Source organism: Terrapene carolina, unplaced genomic scaffold, assembly GCF_002925995.2.
Source record: "Terrapene carolina triunguis isolate 2854851 unplaced genomic scaffold, T_m_triunguis-2.0 Scaffold833, whole genome shotgun sequence".
NCBI lineage: Eukaryota > Metazoa > Chordata > Testudines > Emydidae > Terrapene > Terrapene triunguis.
In genome coordinates this window covers 2,909,050-2,934,216 of record NW_020665184.1, presented here as the reverse complement: position 1 = coordinate 2,934,216, position 25,167 = coordinate 2,909,050, and the positions used below count along the sequence as shown (strand labels likewise).

The window sequence follows — 25,167 nt, the reverse complement described above, 5'->3', positions numbered from 1 at the left end:
GCTACTTGGGGGGCCGGGAGCGGGGGGGCTCTGGGGGTTACTTGGGGGGCTGGGAGCGGGGGGGCTCTGGGGGCTACTTGGGGGGCCGGGAGCGGGGGGGCTCTGGGGGTTACTTGGGGCGCCTGGCGCAGGGGGCTCTGGGCTGCGGTTAGGGGGCAGGGCTGTTCTACTTGAGGCTGTGGGGCGGTTCCAGGTGTGGGGGGGAGCAGGGCTGTGGGGCAGGGGTGTGGGAAGCCCTGAGCTATGGGGGGTGACAGGGCTGTAGGTGGGAGGTGCTGGGCTTATGGGAGGGGCTGGAGTCCCCCCAACAGGCCCGGGGGGTGGTCCTGGGACAGGGCTATGGGGTTTTATCTGGTTGGAGGGGCTCAGCGGGCGGCTGTGTGGGGATGGCCAGGGCTAGGCAGTGGGGAGCTCGGGCTATGGGGGTCCCCCTGTGCGGGGATTGTCAGGGGATCTCAGGCAATTCCTGGCTTAGTCGGTTTGGGGTGGGGGGGCCCATGGGTGGGGAGAGGGGCCTTGGCTGTGGGGTGCCAGAGCTGCCTCGGAGGCGTTGGCTGGGTGGGGAGCAGCAGAGCTGTATAGGTCTGGGGCAGGTTTGGGGGCGGTGCCAGAGGTAGGTCTTGGCTATGGGCAGTGTCTGGGGGGGGACTCGGGGCTATGAGAGGTCGCTTTGGATAGCTGCATGGCGGAGAGGTGGGGAAGAGCCTTGGCTGGGGGGCGCCAGGGCTGTGGAGGGGACCATGAAGGGATTCCCCTGACAGAGATGCTGCTGGAGCTCAGGTGTCCAGGGCTGGCAGTCCTCAGCGAGCCCCCACAACCCAGTGTGCCAGGAAGCTGCTTCTCCCTGTGTGCCAAGTATGGAAAGCAGGGGAGGTGCGGACAGCACCGTGGGGTGGGGCATGTGGGTGTAAGGTGAGGCTGTAGAGAGGTGTGGGGCAGGAAAAGGCTGTAGGGAGAAAGGACTCTACCGGAGGCTTCCCTCTGGGCCTTACCCACTACTAACCGCACTGACTTACTGCCCTGATGCCTGGATTTGTTCCCTGGGCCTCTCGCTCACCTGTGCCGTGTCAAGCAGCCCAGCCCGCGTTCAAATGCCCTTCTCTTGCAGCGGCGTTGCGGGGTGGGGTGCAGACCCGGGGGAAGTGACAGGGTGTGTGTGTGTGACATTCACCCCTCTGTGCTAACGGTGAGCATCCTCCCTGAAAATAACCCCTTGTCTCTGGTCGCTCGGCAGCTCTGCTTTCCTGGCAATGCACGTGCACTTGCGTCCCGGCCCCGCCACCCTGAGAACACCGTCCGCGCCCTTCCCGCCTTCTCAATGAATTCCGTCTCGCCTGCCTCGGTGCAGTACGTCAGCCAGGACGAGCTGCGCCATTCAGATGGCAGGAAGCTCTTTAACCCCAGGGCCGGGAGCCAGGCTGGGAGCTGCAATGGGCTGTTCCCGGGGGGAGCGCAGAGCGGCCAGCCCAGCGAACCTGACGAGGTGGACAAGATCAAGAACAAGCTCCTCTCGGCCTGGAACAACGTGAAATACGGTGAGCGCCCCAGCCACCTGGGTACTGCCCAGCTCGCTGGGTACAGGGCGCTTGTTGTGCTGGCCTTAGGAGACCTGCTTCCTACTCTGACTCACCGCTCAGTCAGTGCGCCTGGGATTTCAAATGTGCCGGGGGCGGCTCGGCCAGCGGGGAAGAGAATGGTTAGATGTCACTTGTCTGTGTTAGAATCGGGCTGCCCCAAAAGGTGCTGTCCCTGGGGCTTTAAGCTCCCGGTCTCCCGGGAGTGCTTGGCCTGGATTAGTTTAGCTGTGCCAGCAGGAGCCTGTTACATGGCACTTCTGGCCTGGTGTGGCGATGGTAAAGGGAGTGACTGTGTGTTGAAAAGGCTCTTCCCCCAGCCCTCTGGCTGGGGAGTGGCAGCTCCAGGGGTGGCAGCTGTTGGTTTGTGGACAGCAGGCAGCTCGATGCATTGCGATCTGCCAGTTGTCTTGTAGATTCCTACGTCGATACCCCTGGTGCTGGTGTCAGAAACCTCCCTGCTCCTGGCCATGGGGGAGCAGCCCGTTCCGGTTGCCTACAGTCTCTGTGGGTGTGTCTGGATGTTGTGGCAAGTCTAGGCCTATGAGCAAGCCAGGCCTTGATGTTTGTGAGAATCCTGCCAGCTGGATTCCAGCCAGGTGGCCCTGCTGGGAGGCTGGGCGTCCACCCATGCTCAGTCCCAACTGTGTTGTGACCCAAAGACTTTCCTCAGTCTGCCCGGAACAGGGACCTAGAAATTCCTGTTCTAATCCCAGCCCTAAAACTGACACCCTCTGGGCCTGGGGCAAGTCACTTAAACCTCTCCGTCTTCCCCAGCGGTGAAATACAGTGATCGAACGGCTCACGCACAGCACAGGAGGGTGGCAAGGATCAGTCAGTTGGTGCCTCCGCGGCCCTGTAGTACTAACGGGCTCAGCGTGTCTTGCAGGCTTAGGCTTAGGGGGATCCCTAAGAAATGGGGAATGTCTAGGGCAGTGGCTACGAATTGGGCCCATCATTCGTGCTGTTCCTAACCAGGACAGCTGCGAGTCCCGTTCCTAGCAGGGTAGCAGAAACCTTGCCATGAACGGGGGTGGGGGGGGGGGTGAGGTTCCCCAGTGCAGCTGAGTGCAGGTTTCTCTTCCTGTAACTTGGTCATTTCGGGCAGAGCAAGGGTTCCTCCAACTCACTGGCTGGCTGCTGACGTGGCTGGAAAGACCACACTCCCCGAGTGCTGGCTCTGTTCCCGTCAGGGCATGAGAGCTGACCTCAGAGCTACCCTCCTCCTCCTGGGGGTGCCTAGTGCCTGCCTGCCAGAGGCACTTTATCTTGCTGATAAACTTCGCAACACTTCTGCTGCCTCAGCATGTCAACAAAGGCAGTTCTGCGGCCTGCGCTCCTCTGGGTGGTCAGGATCTGGCTGCTGGGAGGTCCTGGGAGAACAGCTGTGCTCCTAGAGAGCCCCTGGCCGAAGGTCACCTGCCTTGCTGTGCCATGTGACTCCTGGGCCCTGGGGCAGCTGGGCTAGGGGATAATGCAGGAGTGTTTCAAAGGAAATCACTAGAATCCCCACCGCAGCAGCTGCTACCTTGCAGCCCTGTGTGTGGCCAGGATCCAAGCAGCGTGCAGGGACTCCCAAGGGTGTGTGCCGCAGGGCCATAGAAGGCTGGTAGTGGGCATGTTGCAGGGAGCAGGTGAGCGAAATGCAGAGGTATTCCCGGCCCCAGCTGGCGTCCGCGCCCTCTCTCCAGGCTCTGACACTGCTCATTGCTGTGCTCGCCGAGTTCCTCCCAGGCGCGCATTAAGCAATGGGATTCCATGTCCGTCGCCTGTTAGTTCTCCCCCGCCCCGGGGAGCAGCCCGTGCGGTGGCGTGGCGTGTTTTGGTAGCACTCTAGGGTTTTTGAAATGTCCCTGCTGCTCTGTGTTGGAGCAGGCTGGTCAGAGAAGTGCCCCTTGCGTTTGGAGCAGAAGGTGGGAGGTTTGGGAAGGCCCTTCGTTCCCGGAGGAGTTTGTTCCACTGTCAGGGAGTGGCCACCGAGAAAACGCTCTGCTGCCCAGCCAAGCCTTACCCTTAGGGCGCAGCGCTCTATTGGGCCGGGGAGTGGAGCTTTGGACGGTCTTTTAGATATCTTGGACCCAGGCCAAGAAGCGAACCCCTTGAAGCTAAGGACCGAGACCTTGATCTGGAGCCAGCGGTGCGGGAAGCCAGCATAGAGAGTGGAGGAGAAATAAGCAACATCTTTCGTCCCCACCCTGTGTCTAGATCAGTGCTGCAATTAACATGGCTGCGTCTAACAACCTGCTACATGCTGCTGGCAAATGCTGATCACAGCTCCTGGAGCCACCCACAGAGGGAATTTCAAGGCGAGGCTCTTGCCTGTTTCACTTCCTCCAAAGGGCTGTAGCCGGTAGCTTAGAGCAACAAAGTCAATTGGTGGGAGGCCATGGCGCAGCCAGCAAGTGGAGCCGAGCTGGCCAGAGGACTCGTTTGGGTTTGACTGGGAAGGCCGTGTGGCAGGGTTCAGCTGCCCCTCGACCCGCTCTGGCTTTCTTTGCACCAAGGTGTGGCTGTTGGCATTTTGTCTCCTTTAAATGACATGCACGCAGGCAGGTGGCAAACACAACCAGAGCCGTGGGGACAGGGGCTCAGTTGGCCCTTACCCCCAAGTGATCCGCCCTCAAGCCGAGTACATGGTGCCCACCTGACCTGATCACAGTCAGGATGCGACGTGGAGAACAGGGCACCTCTGGAGCATCTGGGGTAATGCCCCGTGGCAGGGAAAGCTAGGGCAGCCAGCCAGGGCATGAGAGCTGTGTACGCCGGCTGAATCCACACCTTGTGCATGGGAATACAGCTGTGGGGATGTGAGGGTTTAGCAGGAGGAAGAAGTTGGCTCCTCTCTGTGATGGTCAGGACCTGGGAATGGAAGGGCGTGCGGACGGGAGGACACTGCTCACTTCTCTCTGCTTCTCCCCTCTCAGGATGGACGGTCAAGACTAAAACCAACTTCAGCAAGCTGTCCCCCATATACCTCTTCGGCCACGTCTATTGCTTCGAGGTGGAGGGTGAGTAGCCGGGTTAGCTCAGAGATCAGCCGTGGCTCCATCTTGCCTGGCTCCCGCCTGGAGCTGGGTGGGATTTTTCCGTGAACCGTTGCCTAGCTGGCGAATGCTGATTCGTCCAAACCAGGAAGGGCGGTTTCACCAACTTCTCGACTTGGGGAGAAGGGAGGCAGCTGCGGAGTTGTGGTGTTTCCAAAAGGAGCAGTCCCGGTTTCCTGGTTCGTGCCGATTTTGTTTATAAATTCAAACAAATTCGAGCACAACCCCCCTCAATCGACAGAAACGAAACCTTTGCAGTGACCCAAACCAAAACTCTTCCTTGGAGAGCTTGGCTCCTCCTCCCGATTCGGGGAGGGGAAAAGTGTCAGAATCTCACACTTGTGTTGGGTGAAACCTTTCCCACCCTCCCCCATCACACACCTTAATCCCCAGTGTTTGGAGCCCTGGCCCAGAGCGCTGCCCTGCTGATGGGGCTCCGTGCGAACATCGCCCCCTCTGGCTGCTGACGGCGCAGCGCTGAGAGGCTCCGAAATGGGGCCGTGGCAGCGGGGTTCCTTTCTGGGCTGCTGCCCTGCCCCTGGATTGAGTGGGGAGGCGGGGGTCCCCTGTGGCTGACGGGGCGGGGGGTCTCTCCTGCAGAGGACGTGGAGCGGTTCCAGAAGGACTTTGCCTCCCGCATCTGGCTCACCTACCGCCGGGAGTTCCCGCAGCTGGAGGGCACCGTGTGGACCACGGACTGCGGCTGGGGCTGCATGCTGCGCAGTGGGCAGATGATTCTCGCCCAGGGGCTCCTCATACATTTCCTCGGCAGGAGTGAGTGGGGGGTGCCGCAGAAATCCAGGGCTGGCCGGCGTGTGCCCAGGGCTCCTGGCTCCGTGCCCAGGCCCTGGTGGGTGGGGAGGGGTTAAGACCCCCTGCAGGCGGTGGCAATGGGGCCGTCTGCCCCCGGGGGAGAGCTAGGGGCAAGACACTGCACCTGCTCAGCAAAGGCCACAGCTGCTGTGGCTGCCGGGGTGGAGGGAGCAGCCGGCACTCGGAGCACCCTGGGTCGTGTCCCTTTGTCGGTAATCCCCTGCCTAGCCCCTCCCTAGAGCACTCGGCCTTTCACAACGGAGGTGTGTGTTTCTGAGGGAAACTGAGGCGGGGCAGGCACAGAACCCAGGAGTCGGCCTCCCAGGAGGACAGGGCGTTGCTGGCCTGGACTCCACAAGTGACTTTCAGGCTGAGCTCTGGCCCCTGGAGAGGGGTATTGGCATCATGCCATGCGTGGGCCCCGCCCCCTCCAGGGCACACATGTGAGACACGCTGCCTGTACCTCTCCTGTTACTCTTAGACTGGACCTGGCCCGACGCCTTGTTCACCACCAGCCTGGTGGAGATGGACCCCATGAAGCCCGTCTCTCCCGCCCGGCAGCAGCTGCCTGCCCTCGCTGTGGACAGAGGCAGGGATCCCTGGGGCATCTGGGCCCCGCTGCGCCCCCTTAGCCCGCAGGAGCTGGAGAAGGAGCGCAGCCACCGCACCATCGTCTCGTGGTTCGCCGATCACCCGCGGGCACCCTTCGGCATCCACCGACTGGTGGAGCTGGGGAGGAGCTCGGGGAAGAAAGCTGGGGACTGGTACGGCCCCTCCATTGCTGCCCACATTGTCAGGTGAGCAGACGACAGCCCCCAGCACCACGCTGGCTCCACCGGGGCGGCCCTGGCGTGACATGGGAGCTCTCCTGAAGCACACGCCTGCGGCCTGCGATCTCCACCCCTGCAGCGCCTGGCGTTTTCCGGGCTGCAGGGGTCTGATCCCAGTCGCAGAGCTGGGCTGGGGTGAGGCCGGGCCGCAGGACGCTCATTCTCTTCCCCTCCATCTCCTGCAGGAAAGCGGTCGAAGGCTGTTCGGAAGCCAGCAGCCTGGCTGTCTACGTATCTCAGGACTGCACAGGTGAGTGGCCCCAGGCTGGTGCTGTGGTGTGGGTAGCCTGTGGCTGAAAGCTGACGGGCTCCATGGACACCCGGGCTAGGGGGCGCTCTGACTCTCAGGTATCACACCTAGAGGCTGGGGGTCTCTCAGGTATCACACCTAGAGGCTGGGGGTCTCTCCCTGCCCCGGGCTAGGATCTGACCCCCCCTCTGCAGAAGAAGCCAGACCCTACTGGTGTCTAGGGTGCGCCAGGCTGCCAGTGACTAACCCCCCTCCCCTCTGGTGACCCCCTCAGTGTACAAGGGGGACGTGGCGAGGCTGGTGTCTGGGAGCGACGGCCGGACCATGCCAGATCCCGGCGCCAGGCGGAAAGCTGTCATCATCCTGGTGCCCATGCGCCTGGGCGGGGAGACCCTCAATCCTGTCTATGTAGACTGTGTGAAGGTAGGGGGGGCAGGGCCTGAACAACTGGGGGACCCTGATTGGTGGGGGAAGGAATGGGAGGCAGGACTTGTCCCGCAGTGCCCAGCTGTCCCGGGTTCTTGTCCAGCCCCCCTCACATTAGTATCTGCCTGTCCCAATCTCTAAAGTATTTCTCCTCGCTGCTCTCCGAAAGGCAGGGCAATGCAATTATCACCACGACACAGATGGGGAAACTGAGGCTAAGGGAGGTCCCAAGGTGCCCAAGGGAATCTGTCAGAGCTGGGAATTGAACCTGGGTCTCCCAGGTTAGCACCATGCCCATCCTTCCTCTCAGTCCCTGTCTCGCCAGGTGCTCTGGCAAGGCACGTCAAGCTGCCTCGAGTCACAGCCCAGTATAGGAACCTCCTGAGGCCCCGTCGCCATGGGAGTCCTCTCGGTGACGCCCCCTGTTTAGCTGCCTGGATCCCTGCTGTGTGCCTGGGCAGGCCACGCCCGCCCCGGGGCCTGTGCTGGGGGCAGGGCTGCGGCCGTGGGTGGGGCACGGCTGAGCTCCCCACCCCGTGTCTCCGTCTCCCTCCAGGAGCTTCTGAAGCTGGAGCTCTGCATCGGGATCATCGGTGGGAAGCCCAAGCACTCGCTCTACTTCGTGGGCTACCAAGGTACGTGCCCGGCGCCCGTCCCCGGCATGTTCGGGGCAGCAGAGCGGGAGCGGCCAGGCGGAAAACAGGCTCTTCCCATGGGAAAACTCCGGCCCCTTGGCAAAAAATGGAAACACAACAGTTTCGGATTCGGAAACACTGCTGCGGTGCCTCCTGGGAGTTGTAGTTTGGGTCTCCTCCCTGGTTGGACTACAGTTCCCATGATGCATCACAGTCACCCCGTGGCTTGGGGAGGTGGCTGTCTCATGGGAGTCCCTGGCCACAGTACATGGGAGATGTAGTCTGGCTGGGGAGCCTGGCCCATAGGAGAAGGGGGAACAGGAGGGAACCAAACCACAGTTCCCATGTGGCACCACAGCAGGGTCTGAGTCGCAATGCTTTGGGTTGGGTGCTGGGGCCGGCGTGATCCCGGCTGCCTGAGGGAGGGGCTGCTGAGCTCCTGCTGATGTTCGTCCCCCTTCCCCCCCCTCTGCCTTCCAGATGACTTCCTGCTGTACCTGGACCCCCACTACTGCCAGCCCTTCGTGGACACCACCAAGGAGAACTTCCCCCTGGAGGTCGGTACGAGCCGGGGGTGGGGGGGGGGAGCTCCTGCCGGGGGCTGGCCCCGTAGAGTAACCTGCATACACGCTCTCTCTTCCAGTCGTTCCACTGCAGCTCACCCCGCAAAATGGCCTTCAGCAAAATGGATCCCAGCTGCACCATCGGCTTCTACGCCCGCGACGAGCAGGAGTTGGACACGCTGTGCTTGGAGCTGACCAGGGTAAGGGCCGCAGCGGGCAATGCCTTGGTGCCAGCTGGAGTGGGGACCGGCCGGGGGGGTGCACTCTGCTGGGGCCCCCGAACGCAGCCCTCCCGCAGCCTCTGTGCTGGTGCCTGGCACCTGCGCCGTGCGTGTGCGCACCTGCCTGGGAAAAGCACCAGGTGGACTCAAGCCCGCCTCAATATCCGGATCCTGCCTGGTCAGAACAGCGCAGGGCGGCTCTGTGCTCCTCCCCCAACGCGTGCCCATGCGGGTGAACCCGCCATGCCAAGCCAAGGGGCTGATGCCTCCAGTGGCCTGGCCCCAAGCCTTTTCCCTGCCCCCTGCAGCACAGGGCTTCCTGAGGTGCTGGCTGGGAGCAGGGGGGCGCTGCGTGGATTTTGCAAGCAGATAACGTGTATATGGCGAGGGGGGGTGTGTCTCTGCCTCCCTTTTGTGGCCCTCTGACCCCAGCCCTCTGCCCCCCAGGTGCTGAACTCCTCGTCGGCCAAGGAGAAGTACCCCATGTTCACGGTGACGGAGGGCCAGGCGCAGGAGTACGGGCTGGCCGAGCTGTGCTCCCGTTTCTCCCAGCAGACCGTGCAGCTCCCCAGGCACAGCAAGGCCAAGAAGGCCAGCTCGGACGAGTTCGTCTTCCTGTGAGCGGGGGCAGGCCGCTCCCCCCTTATTTATTACTTATTTATAGAGACACGGCGGGGGCCACTGGCTGCCCCGCCCACCACGTCACAACACTGGTGGTGCAGCAGGGGGCGCTGGGACGTGGCTCTAGGGCGCCCCCCTGTGGGGACAGGCAGCCGGCGAAGAACTGGAGAGCCCCTGCTGCACGCTGTACTTCCCAGGCTGCAATTCACACTGGAATAAATCCCTGGCCCGCGGGGAGAGCGGTGCCCTCACCTAGGCCGGGCCTGTTACTGTGCTAGGATCTAGCGCCCCCCGGAGCTGATCGACTGCTGCGCGGGTCATTGGCTGTTTCCAGCTCTGCCCCTCTGAACCGCAGTGCAGAGTCAGACGGCCCGGCTGCCGCCTGTCCCCAGAGGGAGCTGCCATCCGCAGGCACTGACCCCGTGAGGTGGGGGGACCCCTGTATCCCCCAGGGGACCCTATCACTGCTCTCCACCAGCCCACCGTCCTTGTGCAGCACCCCTCGCACCACAGGGAAGGAGACTAGGCCTCGGAGCCAACATAGGGCCAGGCCCTTCCTCACTGGGGGGCAGGGAGCAGAGCCACAGGGCTAGCGTGGGGGCATCACGAGCCCCTCCACTGCTCTACTCCAGCCCTAACACAGCAGAAAGCTGGGGCCGGGGGCCCCATGGTTTAGGGTGGCGGCAGGCTGAGAGGGCTTTAGCACGGGAATCGAACCAGCCACGTGCACCCTGTGTAGTAGGGAGGAGGGGACGCTGACCCCTTCCCCCCCAGCCCGGGGCAGCCCAATGGAGCAGGCTCTCCCTTCAGCGGCGTCAGAACATGCCACAGCTGCTGGTTTTAAATGGACCTGGTTTATTTATTGTGGGTTGGGACACCGGGGGGGCGCTTTCCCCCATCCTCCAAAGTCCGGCGCTCCTTGGGCCTCTCGGGTAAGGTCCTGCGGGAAGGAGAAAGCTGGGGGCCGTGCGTGACGCAGGGTGGGGCAGGGCCGCTTCCAGCTTCTCCAGGGCGAGCTACAGCAGCGCTCTATGGATCGGGCTAAGAGCAGGGCTCCTGGGTGCTCAGCTCCCAGGGGGCAGGGGAGGGGGTTGGGCTGGGCGCTGCACACGTGGTCCCCATCCCGCTGAGGGCAGCCCTGAAGGGCTCAGTCTGGCTAGGCGAAGTGGGGGGGATCTCAGGCCCGGAGCGGGGATGGGGCAGTGACAAAGCAGCGAAGAAAGCCCAGCTGTCCTGCCGCCTGCTCCGCTCGCGGGCTGTGGGTCAGAGAGGGGCTGTGGGGCCAGGGGGCTGGGCTGCTGCTCTGGGCCCTGGGGCTCACTGGTGGGCATTCAAAGCCCCCTGGCCTGTCCCCCCTAGTCACACGGCAGGGAGCACATCTCCCTGCCGTATTGCCGGTAGTAGAGGCGGGCGTGATACTGCAGCTCCGGCAGCACCAGCCGGTAGCAGCTGGCGTACTGGGCCGGGGGGAGGCTGGGCCGCAGGTTGTAGCCCAGGATGGTGGCGGAGTCGGGCTGCCAGGGCCGCAGCTCGTCGGCCGTCTCCTCCGGCCCCACGGCCTCCCCGGCCAGGCAGGTCTCCCGGGTCTCCCCCAGCAGCGAGCGCAGGGCCTCCAGCTCGCCCTTCATGCGCGTGTAGCCGTAACGCTCCACCCGGTGCCACAGCACGGCCCGGAAGTACCGGTAGAGCCGCACGTCCAGCCAGTTCCACGCCCGGATCCGCCGCGCCAGCCCCGGGGCCGAGGCTTCGTCCACGGCCCCCCGGCGGGCGTTGAGCCGCACGTAGGCCAGCTCCTCCAGCCGCAGCCCCAGCAGCTCCCGCGCCAGCACCAGGGACTCGTCGAAGTGCTCGGCGATGAGCACCAGGTGGAAGGTCTGGTTGAGCCGCTCCAGCTCCCGGTCCCACCGGCTGCCCCCTTCCTCCCCGCCGGCCTCCAGCCCCAGGTCAAAGGCCATGGGGTTCCTGGCCAGCCCGTTGCCCACGTCGGCCGGGTCGTAGTAGCGCGCCGGGGCCTGCAGGAAGGCGGCCAGGGGCCGGGTGTGGTTGGCGAGGGGCCGGAAGGCGGGCACGGTGCTGCGGTAGTAGGCGAAGACGGACTGGAAGGTGCGGACGGGGTCGCGCAGGATGGTGAGGTAGAGGCTGTCTGGGGGCATGACCCGGCGCACCTCGCCAGCTGCCAGCCGCAGGTGGCTGAGCAGCAGGTTGTAGCGGGCGGCGCCCGGCGGCAGCGGCTCCACGAAGGCGGCGGCGAAGCGCAGGGGGTAGGCGAACTGGTAGGTGTGACGGGGGAAGGCCACGGTGAGGTGGTGCCGCTCGCCCAGGCGGAAGAGGATGTTCTGCAGGGTGCTGCTGCCCGTCTTGTGGGTCTTCACGAACACCACGTTGGGGGGCGGGCGGCCGGAGCTCTTCCCCCGCAGCGTCTCGGGGGGGCTGGTTCTACCCACCTCCCTGCGGCGGGAGAGAGGGGGCGGGTGAGGGGCCCTCGCTGCTGGGAGACGCTGGCTGGAGCGGGGCCCCCAGGTGCCGCATGGCCAGGCCCAGCCCCACAGCGCTGAGTCTGAACCCAGTGGTGGACAGGGTGGGAGAAGGGGCCATGCTGGGGGGGGACTCAGCCTGCAGCCCTGGGAAGAGGACCCAGGTGTCCTGAGTGCCAGCTTGGGACCCTGACTGTGCTGCTCCAGGGTAAATCTCCCCACCCCCTGTCCAGCGTTCCCGTCGCTGGTGGCTGGCCTCAGGGCCCTGCAGGCACAACTCCCCTGGCTGGCCTCCGGGCCAGGGCCTGCTGGCAAGGCCAGAGCGGGGGCGCCTGGTGCCTACCCCCACCCTACACCGCTTGTCAGCGCGTGGTGCTCGGCTTTGCGGCCTCAGCCAGCTCCGGGGGGCTCAGTGCCTGGCCCCCCATGGCAGGGGCAGGGGGTGCCCCAGGCCTTGGCTGTTTCCTGTGCAAGCCCTGCCTGGGAGAACTGCCCTAGCAGCCACTGAATGCCAGGGAGGCCTTTGGGGCCCGGCTGGTTCTGGGTTTGTGATGTGCCTGGTGCAATGGGAGGGGTGCCTGGGCACCACCGTGATACACCCACATGTACAGTGCCAGGTGCAATGGGGGGGTGCCTGGGCACTACCGTAATACACCTGCATGTATAGCGCCGGGGCACCACCGTGATACACCCGTGTATACAGCGCCTGGCACAGTGGCACCCTGGGCCAGGATGGGCTCCTGAAGCAGCAGCCCCCTTGCTTTGCTTGCTGAGGCACGTGGCCATTGGGGAACCCCCAGGCCCCAACCCCACATGCACTGCAGATGGGGGGTGGGGTCTTGTCCCAGCTTGCCCACACCGAGCCTTTGCCCACAGCAAGAGCTGGGCGCTGGATTACAGGGGAGCCATGGCCCAGCACCCGCAGCTGCTCCTGCCGACAGCCACATTCAGCCCCTGCTGCCCCCCGGCCCAGTTTGCTGAGCTCCCCTGACACACACACACACACACACACTCCCCCCGGTGCCAGATACTCACTGCTTGGCCGCCTGCCGGAGGAGCAGAAGCAGAAGTCCTGCCAGCAGCAGCGCACGGCACCACCACGGCCCAGCCGAGCGCCACAGGCGAGCCAGGGCCATCTCCCCGCACTCCTGCCGCTCTGTGCCCAGCCTGGGGCCTCGCCACGCAGGGGGGCCACCAGCGCCTGCCACGGCCCCTTAAACCGCTCGGAAATCCAAGGGCTGCCTCGCATCACCTGCTAAGGCGGCTCAGGGGCTTAGCTGCAGCCTGGTGGGGGACGAGCGACGGACCTACAGCCCAGCCACAGAGGGGCAAGGCAGGGCCCGGCTCCAGCCTCGGGCACCCGAGTGGCACCATCAGCCCTGCGCGCCCCCTGCCCCCAGACGGTGCTGGTAGGGAGAGGGCAGCTGGGCCCCAGAGCAGTATGGGCACTAGCCCCCCCAGCGGCCAGGGCTGAGTAGTAGCAGGAGGGGAGCCACAGTCTGCACCGGGGGCTGCCCACACCCAGACCAGAGCCAGGCCCTGCCTAGGACAGCCAGGCTGACAGCGCAGGGCCAGGGGCTCGCCCAGCCCTCGGGGCCAATTCGTGTAAGGGCACCTCAGGGCCCTGCCCCACTGCCCAGGACTCCCTCTGCCCCAGAGGGAGCTGGGGAAAAGCAGGATCTACCCACCCACCCCCCTCCCCGGGCCTTTCTGCTCCCCCAGCCCTTCCCCCAGAGGCAAATTTGCATCAGAAAAACCAGGGGGCTTTGGCTCCGTTTGCGCTGCCTGGAGCCGGCACTGCCCCTGCCCGATTAGGGCAGGTAGGAGACTCGGCTCCATGTGGCATTAGCGGGTTCCCCCGAGGACAGCGGCTGCCAGGGCTAAGTCCTTGGGTTAAAGCAAAGGCAGCTCCTGGTCTGCGGGGGGGGAGACAGCCCCGGGACGGCTGCTCGCCCGGCCCAGCCCCACAGCCTAACCCTCCACAACCCCAATCCCCACAGCCCGAGGAGGGGACGGCCTCGTGCAGCCAGCATCTCCCTGCGTGGGAATCCAGGGGAGGGTTCGACTCCCCCGGGCTGGGGGAACAGCCCCGTTTTAGTTTAAGCAGCAAAGTTGTAATGTGCCCCCCAGACTCGGGGGGAGCCGCAGCCGACACTGGGGGGCCCGAGATGAAAGCCGCACTCAGGGAGCCGGAGCACCGGGTCGAGGTTTATTTCGGAATCTGTAAAAAAGGGAACGACGCCCAGCAGGACTGAAGGAGAAACGGGCTCTGCTCCGCTCTCTGCAACCAAACACTGAGCCCCAGCCGGCAGCGCACCGGCTCCAGCAGGGGAAACTGAGGCACTGAGCCAGAACAGGACCCAGGCAGGCGTCCGGGCTTCGAGCAGCGCCGCCTCTGTCCGCAGATGGCAGGAAGGGGGAGAGACAATGGCCCCCAGCCACGCGAGCCCCTGGCTCCTCTCCGTGCTCAGGCCCGGGCGGCTTTGTCCACGGGCCCCTGGCGTCCGGGCGCCTGGGCCCGCTGAGTCTGTTGCGTAGGCTGCTTCCTGGTGTGGCGCTGAAGCTGGCGGTAGCGCAGGCGGCGCGGGTTGAGCCCGTAGGCCTGGAGCCTCTGCCCGCTGAACTCCCGCCCGCCCACCCGCACCTTGGCGCCCAGCAGCAGCCCCTTCCGCCCCCGCCGCTTCCGCCGCGGCCCTGCCTTGGGGGCCGTGTCCTGGGGCCCAGGGGAGGCCTTCCCCTCCAGGGCCCCAGGCTGCCCAGCAGGGGGCAGGGTGGGGCTGAAGGCCCCTGCCGTGGGCACTGGGGGCCCCTCATCCTCCTGGTGCTCAGCCAGGCCGGCGCCGGGCGGCTCCTGCTCCAGCTGCTGCCGCTTCGCCTTGTCCTGGTGCTTCTTCCCCAGCTTGGGCCGCCGCTCGTCCCCGCCGGCCTCCTCCGCGCTGCAGGACAAGGAGAGGGGCCAGGTGAAAATCCGGGGGGCATTGTGCAAATTCAGCCGTGCCATGCCAGAGCCACCCACCCCTGCGAGGCCTGCGGCCCCGAGAACAGAGGCATCGCCAGCCCGTCTCCAGCAGGGGCCAGGACCAGCGGAAGGTGCAAGACGCCTTGCAGAAGGCAGGAGAAATACAAGCATTCAGGCTTTTCACACTGCCCAGCTCTTGGCCTCCCTGGGATCATGTAGCAGGGAGTTCCACCGACCCACGGTGCCCCATGTGAACACAGCATTTCCCTTATATGAGGCGACGGGCTCAGGGGCATTGCCCCCTGCCCTCCCAGCCTGCTCCTCTGGGGACAGCCTGGCAGGGGGGCACTGACCTACAGGCCCAAACAGCGGGGGGCAGAGGAGGGAACATGCTCTCCGCAGAGCAGCCTCCGTTCTGAAACCCCAGTGCGCTTAAGATTCCCTGCCCGGGGCCCAGCCCCCCGGAGCCCCATAGAATGTGCAGCAGCTGGGGGGGCCCATCCAGCAGCCCCCTGGGACTCCTAAAAAACAAGGAAACTCCCAGCCAAAAAAACGTGGTTAGAGACGAGCTCCCATGCAGGTGAAGGGTTCAAATCGCGCGGCGGGAGCGTGGGGGACTCAGCGCTGGCGCCCCCTGCTGGAGCGCTGGCGCCCCCTGCTGGAGCGCTGGCGCCCCCTGCTGGAGCGCTGGCGCCCCCTGCTGGAGCCCAGGCCCAGGGTACGTACGCGGCTGAGAGGGACTTGAGGATCTGCTGCTTCTTGCCGGTGTTCTGGGCCTTGCGGGTGTAGGCGGCCTTGTCCTGGAGCTCCTCCTTCTCCGACCTGCGGGGAGACGCGGGGCAGGAGGGCTCAGATACTGACCCACAGAGAGGGACCCAGAGGTCACCCTCTGGGGCCTCTAGTTGGGGGAGAAGGGCTGAGAGCTGGGGAACGGGAGAATCAGCCCGGCAGCGTTTGAACGGGACATGGACGATAATCCGGCAATGCTATGGCAGAGCGCCAGAGAGGGAAACTGAGGCACAAACAGAGCCCATGAGTCCTGACTCCAAGCCTCCCTCCCGCCCCCCCTGCTCTAACCACTAGACCCCACTCCCCTCCCAGAGCCAGGGATAGAACCCAGGAGTCCTATTCCACCTCACCCTGCATGTGGTTTCTGAGCAAAGCAAAGTCCTGGTTTGAAGCACCCCTTGTCTCCCAGCTGGGCCGGGGGCCCAGGGCCCATCTGCTGCCGTCCCATCCCCCAAGTGCCGCGGGGGGGGGGGGGGCCCCCCCCCCCCCCCCCCCCTACATGCAGGTCTTGCGCAGCGAGCACCAGCGGTTTAGCTCCTTGTCGTCAGCAGCCAGGATCTGACGGGGGCGAGAGCAAAGGAGGGGGAAGGTTCATGACTTGTGAGGGGCAGGGTCCCCCAGGAGCTGGGAATCAGCCTTAGATCCAGAGGGGGAAACTGAGGCACAGAGAAGGGACAGGACTGATCCCCTGAGGTCAGAGAGTCGGGGCAGAGCTGGGGAGAGAACCCAGGAGTCCTGGTTCCCATGCCCCCCCCACTCTGACCACTAGGCCCCACTCCCCTCCTTGAGCTGGGACAGAAGCCAGGCTAGGCCCAGAACTGCAGGGAGGCCGGCGGAGCGCAGGGGTGGGTGCCAGGCAGGGAAGCGGCGGTGGGCGCTGGATGGGGAAGGGGCACCAGGCGGGGGAGGCAGCAGGTACCTCGTGGGTGCTGAGGCCGAAGTCGGAGGGCACCACGCCGCGGTACTTGAAGAGGCGAGGGAGGGGGTGCGCGCCGGGGGAGGGGCGGAACGGCGGGCGCCAGAGGAGGGGCAGGTGGCGGGGAAGGGGCGGGATGGCGGTACCTCGTGGGTGCTGAGGCCGAAGTCGCAGGGCACCACGCCGCGGTACTTGAAGCGACAGGGCAGGTCGCCGATCAGGTCCTCGTAGTCCAGCCGGTAATACTCGTCCAGGTACTGCTCGAAGGAGCCAGCCCCTGCGGGGGGAGGGGGGAGAAATGGGGGTCTTCAGGGGCTCCCTGGTCCAGCAACCCCCTCCCAGCCCAGGGCACCACTCCCAGTACAGCCCCCTCCCCCAGTGACCCCCCACCCAGGTCAGTTCCCTCTCAGCTGTGGGGGGCCCTGAGGCAGACTCAGAGGGGGCTGGGGCCCCCTGGCTGCAGGACGCCCTTGGGGCAGACCATGGAGGGCACCGGGGAGGGAGGCAGGAGGGAGCCAGAGGGGGGTACCCCGAGTGCGGAGCCGGCCTGGGCGGAGCTGGGGGGAACCATCCTAGGAGCTCCCAGGGAAGGGGGCTGGCTGGCTGGCAGCACATGGCTCCCGGTGGGGGCGGGGTTGGGAGGGGGGCAGGACAGCTGCTAGGCCCAAGAAGCCTGACACCCCAGGACACCGGGCTCCAGGCAGAACCCCCACTGCTCCCCCAATGGCTCTCCCTTTTACCAGGGTCGAACGGGGGCTTCTCCCGCTCCACGGCCTCCGTGAACCGCGTCTTGCGCTTCCTCTTCCCCAGCAGCGTCTGCGCCTCCTTCTGCCGCTTCCGGGGGGGGCCTGGCCGCACGCGGGGGTCGTAATCCGCATCCATCTGGGGACAGAACCGCCCCAGGGCGCTCGTCACACTCGGCTCAGGGAGACGCCCCTCTCCCCCCCCGCACGTCCCAGCGCCACGGGCCCTGATCCCCAAGTGGGGCGCCCCCGAACGTGCCCCGCTGGCATGCCGGGAGCGCCCCCTGCTGGAGTCACCCAGCACTGCCACCAGTGTCATGAGTTCAGCGGGGTCTCAGCCCCAGGGACGTACAACGAAGTTGGGGTCCTCGCAGTGCGGCTCGTAGCTCTCCTCTTCCTCCGGCCACTCGCCCCCCTCCGCGTCCCGGCCGGTCCAGTTGTCCCAGTTCCAGCCGTCTGGGTCCAGAGGGGAAAGAGACGGTTTCTTTGGAGCGGAATCGTACTCCTACTGCCCCCCTCCCCAAGCCCCCAGCTGTGAGCCGGGGCAGGGATCACCCCACCCACCACTGAGAGGCAGCCACCTCTGGCTGGGGTGCGGCAGCTGATTTTAACAGCACTGCCTGCAGGGTTTGGGACAGGAAGTGGGGGGGAAGCTCAGATGCAATGTCCCCTCACTGCCCCCCACCATTTGCAGTTTGGGGGCACTATGGAGCCAGCCCAGACAGCTCTCCCAGAACCAGCCCCTCAAACTCACCCCCCCCCAAAGAGAGAGAGTCTCATTTGCATATGTGAATATGCAAATCAGATCACCTTCCACCTGCAGAGTGGGGGTGGGGGGAGAAGTGATCTGCCCTGCTGATCGGAGCACAGAAGTGGGGTGGGAATCTCATGGTGCCCCCCATTGTCCTCCCCCCACATTCCCCCCTTCCCCATCCCCCTACCATCCACGCCCTCCTCCTCCTCGAACTGCGGCTTCTCCTCCTCCGCCTCCCCGTAATACTCGGCCCCGAAGAACTTCTGTGGGGTGGGAAGAGGAGAAGGAGCCGAGTGAGAGCTGGGCTGAGAGGGGCAGGAGTCCCCCTCCCCCCTCCTGCCTGGGGAGCGGCTGTGCCCAGGGGGACAGGACAAGGGAGGGCTCCTCTGTCCCACGGAAGGTCTCCCCAGCCCGGTGACCCACAGAGGAGCCAGGCCAGGGACATGGGGCCCGGGCCAGATGGGAGCCAGCTGGGGGCTTGGCGCGGGACATTAACCCCTTGGAGCCCAGATGGGTGTGGCGGCGTCAGGAGATGCGAGGGCCCCATGGGGAGAGTGGGGAGGTCTCTGCAGGCCAGCCCCCATTAGGGGGCGGGCGGTGTCTGTGCCATAGGGCTGAGAGGTGCCAGGGCCCAGTGGGGTGAGGTGGGGGGGGTCTGTGCCGCAGGCCGGGAGGCACCAGGCCCCCCAGGGCGAGGTGGGCGGGTCCCGGTCCCCGGGCGGGGGCCTCTCGCCTGCATGAGCCGGTCGTGTTCGGCCGGGTCGAAGGCCCCCTCCAGCTCCTGCTCCCCGAAGCCCACGGTCGCGTTGCCCGTCGCCTCCCGCAGCTTCTCCAGCTTAGCCAGGATCTCCTGGCGCTTCAGGTTCTTCAACTGCTTCAACTCCTCCCGCTTCTGGGCTTTCTCCTGCGGGGGGGGGATGGACCGGGGGTTATTATGGGATGGGCTCCCCTCGCTCGCTGACACCCCCCCCCCGCACCTCCTGGGGGGTCCGTGCAACAGAGAGAGATGCGGGGGGGCAGCTCCTAACCCCCAAGAGACTCAGTGTCTGATAGAACCAGCCCCTGGAGACACCAGTACACTGAGGGTAAAGACCAAGCAGAGACAGGAGCAGGGAGAGAACCCAGGCGTCCTGGCTCCCAGCCCCCCCATGCTCTAACCACTGGACCCCAGTCCCCTCCCAGAGCTGGGGATAGAACCCAGGAGTCCGGGCCCCCTGTTCTCTCCCCCCATTGAACAGTCTTTGTTCGCTCAGCTCCGCGACTCAGGCTGCCCCACAACCTCCAGGAGTGGAGAACCCCCAGCCCCCTTCAGCCCAGCCCCCACCCCTCCGCATGCTGGGGGCATCTCTCACCTTCCTCTTCCTCTCCCTGATCTCCTCACGCTTCTCCTTGCGCCGCTCGTCCTTCCTGCGCACTGAGCTGGCGATGGTCCGGGGATAAGTCCTCACCTGGGGGGGGACACGGCACCCGTGTTACCGCCAGATCCCCCCCACACACACAGGCGAGACTCCAGGGACCCTGGCGTCCTGCACCCACGGCCTGGACACCCCCACCCACAGCATGGGGGGCACCCAACACTGCAGCCCCCACTCCAGCTGGGGGGGGGGGTGCATCTGTATTGGGGTCTCCCAGCGCCCCCCTCCTGGGACCCTATCATGCCCCACCCAGCTGCCCCTGGCTCCAGAGTCACTCGCCCTCCCCAGGGGAGGAGCATAGTGCCGGGAGGGGGGGGGGCAGAGGGGACACGGCGCCCGGGCGGGACACGGCACCCAGGGGGGGGCAAGGGGGCCGGGGGGAGGAGGCAGGGGGGACACAGCACCAGGGGGCGCAGGGGGGGTTACACGGCACCCGGGGGGGTCCCTTACCAGCTGCGCGTCAGGCTCCTCAAAGCGGAAGTTGTACTTGCGCTCAAACTCCTCCTGCTTCTTGAGGAAGAGCTCCCCCTCGTCCGAGGAGTCCTCCAGCCGCAGGGGGGACACGGCCCCAGGGCCCCTGGGGAGAGACAACAAGGCCATGGGGGGGGGTGTGTCTCCAGGAACCTCTCCTCGGGGTGATGTGACACCCTGGGTGGGCCATCGGCGCCGGGGATTGAACCCACGACCACGGGATCTAAAGGGCTGAGCTAAGAGCCAGCAGCATCAGCCGAGGCTGGGAGCAGCAGCATTCACCTGCACCACGGCAGACAGAGGGGGGGGGGGGGGTGTTTAATTTGGGGGCCCCAGCCCAGACTTCCCCCCCCCCATTCGCCCCCCGCTCTAGCCCTCCCAAGGCCTTTGCCTTATGTTTCCACCTCCCCAGGACAAGGACAAGCGCCCCCTGCTGGCAGCCGTCACCCCCACTCGGCGGCACCGCATGCTTGCCCCATATGTTGATTTCAGCACGTGCCCCTCCAGGCACTAGCCATCCCCCAGGGGGGTAACCCTGGCCCCCCCACAGCTACAGGGAGCTCTGCTCACAGGCCACGCTCCCCCCCCGCCCCCCATCCCCAGGGAGCCCCCCCCCCCCCCCCCAACACTTCCAGCCCCACAGCAGCCGAACCCATCCCCATCTGGTTCCAATGGGTTCTCCTCCAGCCACAGCAATAACCCCCCCCAGCTCCTGCTCTGATTGGCCAGGGTGGCCACACCCACCCCAGACTGGCCAATGGGAGAGGCGGCCGGTCTCCAGGAGTTCCAAAGGACACATGTCCAGGCAGGCGCAGCTGGGGCGGAGCCGCCCACCCCACTGGATCTGCAGGGCACGCAGCCCCGAGAGTCAGGCCAGGCCCCCCAAGCTAGAGACCCCCCAATCAAACATGGTCCGCTCGTGATCTGGCTCCTGGGGTCGGGGGATCCCTTCATCCAGCCCCAAGGCGCAGGGAAAGGCAGAGGGCAAGAAAGCTGCTCCCCAGGTGCACCCACTGCACTTGCCTTCCCTCCTCCTCCTCCTCGTCCTCCTCCCTGTAGCCCTTGTTCAGGATGTAGTCGCGGAGGAAGCGCTCCCCGGGGGCCAGCGTGGGGTCGCTCCAATACTCCTTCAGCGGAGCCTGGTGGAGAGAGGACGGCGGAACTCACTGCCACAAGGTGGCGACTGAGGCCAGGGTTAGAGTAACCGAGAGTTGGGAGAGGGGTTTAGGACCCCCTCTCGCTTTCGAGCAGGACCCCAACCCCCTAACTCACGTGGGTCAGGAGGGATTTCCCCCAGCGGCAGGCGATCCCATTTCTGCCTCCCACTCCTACCTCTGAAGCAGCTGGTGCCACTCCTGTCGGAGGCGGGATCCCAGGCTAGATGGGCCCCTGAGAGCCAGAGCTGCAGGGAGACGGGGGCGGGGAGGAGCGGATCTAAGGCTGGGCCTGTCACAGGTTGGCTGGCCCCGGAAAGGCCGTGGGGCTCCGCAGTCCCAGGATATCGCACGGGAGAGAGCAGAACAGAGTCCCGAGGGGCCGGCGCCCAGCAGGGACCAGCAGGTGCCTCCCGCCTGTGGGCTGAGGACGGACTCTCCAGAGGGGAGACCCGGGCAAAGGGCCGAGCGCTGGGCCAGGGGTTGGTGGGCACGATTTGGGTTTACATTGGCTGTGGACCCTATTCACCCACCAGCAGGGGGCGCTTGTGGGGGTCTCTGCCCAGCCCCCAGGCATCCTCCTCACACCGGCCGCGCCCAGCCCAGGCAGCCAGGAGCAGGTCACATGGGACGCTGGCCCTGGGGTTGGGGGCTCCGACAGCACCTGGCCGGGGGAGAACGGGGGCCCGCTTACCAGGTCCTCGAGCTGCTGGTCCGGGGGCAAATCCTGCCCTTTGAGCCAGCTGACATAGCCCTCCTCCTCACGCGCCTGGGGTGGAGATAAGCAGAGACCCCGTCAGCACAGCCCCCCCCTCGCCCCCCAAATCCAGCCAGCCCAGCAGGAGGCGCCGTGCCGAGATCCCCACCTAGGGGAGCCAGCCCCCAGAACCGCAGCCCCTGAGCCCAGACGCCTGACCCCACCAACCCCCCCCGGCACAGGAACCGTCTCTGCCCAGAACCCCCACTGGCCCAGGGACCCAGAGCAACGCCCCCCCGCCCGCCCGCACCAGTCACCCACCTTCTCCTCCGTGCTCTTGATCCGTTTCTGCAGCAGGGCCGAGCCGCCCTCCCCCGCGCTCTCCTCCCCATCGCTGTCTGCCACGAATGGCTGGAAGCTGCCGGGACGGGGACGCTGCGGGATTAGCAGCAGGCACCGGGGTTCGAAGCCACCGGACCCCCCCACCCCCAACCGACCACAGGTGCCTGCCTGGCTGGAGTGCTGAGCACCTGTTGCCCCCACAGCCGGCACCTCCCCAATGGGCAGCTGCTGCATACCTACCCCTTTGGGGGCTCACAGCCCATCCCCCCGGTGGTCCCTGTGTCTGGTGGGTCCCTGCAGGAACTCACCCTGGTCAGCCACGCCCACCCTGTGCCCCACACCCCGTCCTCCCCCTCACCTCTCCTTGATTCGCTTCTGCTCCTCAACGTAGCTCTGGGAGGCGGCTCTCTGCACAGCAAGGGAGACAGAGGGCTAAACTTGGCACCGGTCTCCATACCCCCAAAGGAATCCCTCCCCTGGCGCTGAGATGCGGCCACCTCTGGGGTGAGGCCCAGCAGTCTTTCAGCAGCTATGCTGCAACAGCATAGGGCAGGAAGAGGAGAATCTCATGTCCCACTGATATGTGGGATTTAAGGGGGCAGAACAGGTGGGGTTTAAGGAGGCAGAACAGGCTCTGTAGGGGGGAAGGCATCCTGGCACCTCCTCCCTCACTCTCTCTGGGTGGAGAAACAGTCACCCCACCAACCTGAAAAGGCCCTTTCCAAGCCCCTCCCCACCTTCTGTCTTTCAGCTGCTGCTTCCTCGTCGTCCTCATCCTCCTCGTATTTGCTGGAAGAGGAAGAAAACGGGTTATTTGGCTGCTTCAGCCTTTACGCCGCCCCTGCACTATGTCGGCCGCCATCGGCAGAGGGGCCAAGCACCCAATCCCGGCTATGTCAAAACTGCCACAAACCCACAGCTGCCTGCCGGAGGAGGACCCCTCAAACTCTGCACTGCCCTTTCAGCCACGGGGCAACCAGTCCTGGGCCTTTGGCCAGAAGGCTCCAGAGGGAGGCCAACCCCTCATCCGCGTTGTCCTCAACACACACCTAACACCTGAAGCTCTGCATTAAGCCAATGGCTATAATCCAATCGCAGGCTTCAGGGCCTCAGCCAGTCGCTTGCAGGGATCAGGAAGGGATGTTTTTCCCAGTGCACAATTAGATATATTCTGGGCTGTGTCCCCTCCTCCCGCCTGCCTCTAAAGCATCAGGGATTGGCCTCGGCTGGAGATGAGATATCGGTCAGTGCAAATCGGGGCTCTGAGCTGGGACAAAGCATCCTCCGTCTAAGATGCATAGCTGGTGGGTCTTGCTCACTTAAACTAGCCTTAAACTCTATGAAATCGCCCCTCCAGGGACCTCTGGGGCCCCACCCGGCCCAGCCCAGCCCCCGCTCCTTACCCTTCCTTCTCCAGGATCACCTTTCTCTCGTAATCCTTCAGGTACATGGGTTTCTCCTTCCTCTTCGGAGCTGCCGCTGCCTCCCTCCCGCTTTCTGACAAGGAACCTGAGAACAGAGCCACAGCCCAGCTCAGCGCGGGGAGCCAGGCGCTCCGGTCCAGGGATTCGAGTGTTCTGCAGGCTGGGAAGGGGCGTCCCCATAGATCAGGGAGCCACAGCCCAGCATTCCTGGCTCGGAGACCCCAGCCATGGGCCTTGGGCGTGGGAACTTCGGGAATGGAGTAAAGGCAGCAGGGGAGGGGTCCCAGCTGGGAATTAAGCTGGGAGGGGGAGGAAGGGGATCCCATGCAGTGTGTCCCTCCTAGGTTACTATGGCAACGTGGCGAGCTGCCCATGGGAGCCAGGACCAGGCCTCTGCCCCGAGCGGTCCCCCCCGGAGTTACTGTGCCCAGCGGGTCCCACCTAGGACAACACCAGACAGTTACGCCAACCCTGCAGCTCAGATGGGGGGAGCCACCGGGGGCAGGGAGCGAGGGGGAGGGGTGCCCAGCAGAGGCACACACGGGAGGGGGAGACGTTACCTGCTTGGCTGTAGAAGGTGGCATCTTTCTGGTAGATCCTGGGATCCTTGGTTTTCAGCAGGGCCAGAGTGCGATAGAAATCTCTGTCTTGCAGAGGGTCCAGCTCCTGCCGGGGCCAGCGGGTTAGTCAACAGCGACCCCCCCGCCACCCTTTCTCTGGGGCTCTGTGTCTAGCACTGACCCCAGCTCAGCATTATCCCCACAGGACAGAGGGGGAAACTGAGGCACGGAGCAGGGAAGTCGCTCACCCAAGGGCACAGAGCCAGTCAGCGTCAGGGCCGGGCACAGAACCCAGGAGGAATCCTGGCTCCCAGCCCCCTGCTCTGACCCACCAGCCCCCCCTCCCCTCCCCTCCCAGAGCCGGGGAGAGAACCCAGGAGTCCTGTTCTGAAGCCACTCCCCGTTCTCAGGCCCGCTGACCCCCAACCTCCATCCCAGGCTCACCGCGTCGTCCCCACTTTCCTCCGATTCCGAGCTGGACTCCCCACCGGCCCCTGCGTCGGCCCCATAGCGATCCTGCACTGGGGTGGTCAAAGGCAGTGGGGTTAGCGGGGAGCTGGGGGGGTCTGCGGGTGCCTCTTCCCCTCTCCCCCAGGGGCCCCGCCCCCCAGGGGCCCCAGGACCATGGAAGGAGCGGGGGGGGGTCTCTGGGTCAGGGCGGGGGGGCAGCCCAGGACAAGGGGGGTCTGCAGGGGCAGACGTCATGCAATGGGGGGGCTGCAGAGACGGGCCCCTGCTGGGGAAAGGCGCCCTTGGGGTGGGGGGGTTCCCCAGGCTGGGATCGGGGAACCCCCCCCTCTCGCAGGCCCCGCCCCCTCGCCAGGCCCCGCCCCCGGCTCACGCCGCTGCAGCTCCTCCTGCCGCCGGTAGCGCCCGTAGCGGGCCGCGAAGCCCGCGTTGATTTTCAGCTCCGACTCCGGCATCTTCCTCGCCCACCACGTGGGCGCCGGGCACTTCCGGGTCGGGGAACCACGTGGGCAGGCCAAGAGGCGGGGCCAGCGACCCAGCCCCGCCCCCCCACACACATTTAAAGGGACCGAGTGTCCTCCCCCCGCTCCCCTGCCCCCCACCAGAGCCCGGGACACCCCCCCACCTTCTTCCCCAACCAACCCCCCCAGGACTCCCTCTCCCCCCAGCTCTGCCAGTGCCGCTCAGTCCCAACCCACAGCCCCCCCGGCTGCCCCAGCCCCAGCTGCCCCTTAGCAAAGCTCCGTCTCTTAGGTAGCTCTCGGGCTCGTACCCCTGTGGTCCGAGTGCCCCAGCCAGGAGGTAGGGCAGAGCTTTCGTCCCTGTTCTCCGAATGGGGAAACTGAGGCCCAAAGAGCTTTGGGCCTAAGCTCCCTGGGGTCTGTGGCAGACTCTGCTGGGGGGAGAGATGCACCGTGTGGGTTCGCCCCACGCTGAGCTACATCCCTGGGAGGCAGCGAACAAAGGGGCCCGGCGTGGGGGGGTGGGGGTGAGGAGCTGCGGCTGGGAAAAGCCTCCATCTCCA

At 65.5% G+C, this 25,167-nt stretch overlaps 3 protein-coding genes across 3 annotated transcripts in view; 1 reads left to right on the top strand and 2 right to left on the bottom strand.

The window, feature by feature from the left end:
* The window catches only part of ATG4D (autophagy related 4D cysteine peptidase), a 15,431-nt gene extending 6,199 nt beyond the window's left edge, over positions 1–9,232 (top strand). Inside the window, exons 2-11 of the mRNA XM_026660659.2 lie at positions 1,235–1,535; positions 4,499–4,582; positions 5,219–5,392; positions 5,913–6,228; positions 6,447–6,511; positions 6,786–6,934; positions 7,494–7,572; positions 8,053–8,129; positions 8,216–8,335; positions 8,804–9,232. Of these exons, the coding sequence (XP_026516444.1) occupies positions 1,319–1,535; positions 4,499–4,582; positions 5,219–5,392; positions 5,913–6,228; positions 6,447–6,511; positions 6,786–6,934; positions 7,494–7,572; positions 8,053–8,129; positions 8,216–8,335; positions 8,804–8,977 (1,455 nt within the window). The 5' untranslated portion in view covers positions 1,235–1,318 and the 3' untranslated portion in view covers positions 8,978–9,232. The remainder of the gene's footprint in view (positions 1–1,234; positions 1,536–4,498; positions 4,583–5,218; positions 5,393–5,912; positions 6,229–6,446; positions 6,512–6,785; positions 6,935–7,493; positions 7,573–8,052; positions 8,130–8,215; positions 8,336–8,803) is intronic.
* Positions 9,233–10,332: 1,100 nt separating this feature from the next.
* LOC112117502 (galactosylceramide sulfotransferase-like) lies at positions 10,333–12,587 on the bottom strand. Its single transcript, XM_024215451.1, has 2 exons — positions 12,487–12,587; positions 10,333–11,425 (listed from the first exon to the last, which is right to left on the bottom strand). Exons 1-2 carry the CDS (start codon positions 12,585–12,587, stop codon positions 10,333–10,335), a joined length of 1,194 nt encoding a protein of 397 aa, XP_024071219.1.
* Positions 12,588–13,879: 1,292 nt separating this feature from the next.
* KRI1 (KRI1 homolog) lies at positions 13,880–24,605 on the bottom strand. Its single transcript, XM_029913716.1, has 19 exons — positions 24,517–24,605; positions 24,120–24,196; positions 23,676–23,781; positions 23,095–23,200; positions 22,429–22,480; positions 22,050–22,099; positions 21,671–21,767; positions 21,347–21,421; positions 20,509–20,637; positions 19,478–19,651; positions 18,965–19,060; positions 18,346–18,516; positions 17,800–17,875; positions 17,211–17,314; positions 16,856–16,997; positions 16,262–16,392; positions 15,696–15,757; positions 15,137–15,235; positions 13,880–14,387 (listed from the first exon to the last, which is right to left on the bottom strand). The coding sequence occupies exons 1-19, from the start codon at positions 24,596–24,598 to the stop codon at positions 13,919–13,921; spliced, it is 2,298 nt and encodes a 765-aa protein (XP_029769576.1). The 5' UTR covers positions 24,599–24,605; the 3' UTR covers positions 13,880–13,918.
* Positions 24,606–25,167: the final 562 nt, after the last annotated feature.